Raw genomic sequence first — 660 nt, forward strand, 5'->3', positions numbered from 1 at the left:
TGCAGGCTGAACTGGCTGTCCATAAGAAGAAAATTGAAGAAGTAGAGAAGTGGATGAGAGCCCACACTGATGCACCAAAGGTACCAGGATGGAACTGCTGTTCTCTTGTAGTTACAACATTAAACTGTGTTCATGTGAGTTTGAAGACTTGTGCTTTGGTCTGTGTTGGTGTTTATAGGCAGGTATTTTGATACTGACTGGACCGTCAGGCTGTGGGAAGACTGCTACAGTCCAGGCTCTGTCCCTGGAGATGGGCGTCAGAGTCCAGGAATGGACCAACCCGTCCAATTTAGAACCATACAGCAGCAGTCAGCAAGGTGAGGGAAAACATTCTCATTGTTTCCACGCGACACCTGTCATTACAGGTGAGCAGAACAGGGACAGTGGTTGATGCAATGAACATCTGTCAGGTTATAATACACACCTCAGGGCTGTACAGTGCAACATATATACAGCCCATAAATACTGTTTATATAGCACTGGTGCAACAGCTTTGCTAGCTGTTTTTTTTTTTACGATGAAGATGTGATGAAGCCACAGCATGATTACCTTACCAATACTTCACTCTCCCTCCAAACAGCCGAAATCTGCTCGGATTGTCACGGTTTCATGACGAAAATGATATCATCGTGTTCTCAGCGTCGACTCAGTCTCGTCCCT

General features: G+C 45.6%; 1 protein-coding gene across 1 annotated transcript; it reads left to right on the forward strand.

Annotated features, from left to right (window-relative positions):
• Window positions 1-5: 5 nt before the first annotated feature.
• Window positions 6-317, forward strand: LOC106512639 (cell cycle checkpoint protein RAD17; the record flags this gene model as incomplete). The annotated part of the gene is given in 2 exon segments (XM_014001215.1): window positions 6-80; window positions 179-317. Coding segments are annotated over 2 exon segments (214 nt in total), but the record flags the coding sequence as incomplete, so codon positions are not given.
• Between the last annotated feature and the right edge of the window lie 343 nt (window positions 318-660).

The sequence above is a fragment of the Austrofundulus limnaeus genome, unplaced genomic scaffold (genome assembly GCF_001266775.1).
Source record: "Austrofundulus limnaeus strain Quisiro unplaced genomic scaffold, Austrofundulus_limnaeus-1.0 Scaffold9462, whole genome shotgun sequence".
Classification (NCBI taxonomy): Eukaryota; Metazoa; Chordata; class Actinopteri; order Cyprinodontiformes; family Rivulidae; genus Austrofundulus; species Austrofundulus limnaeus.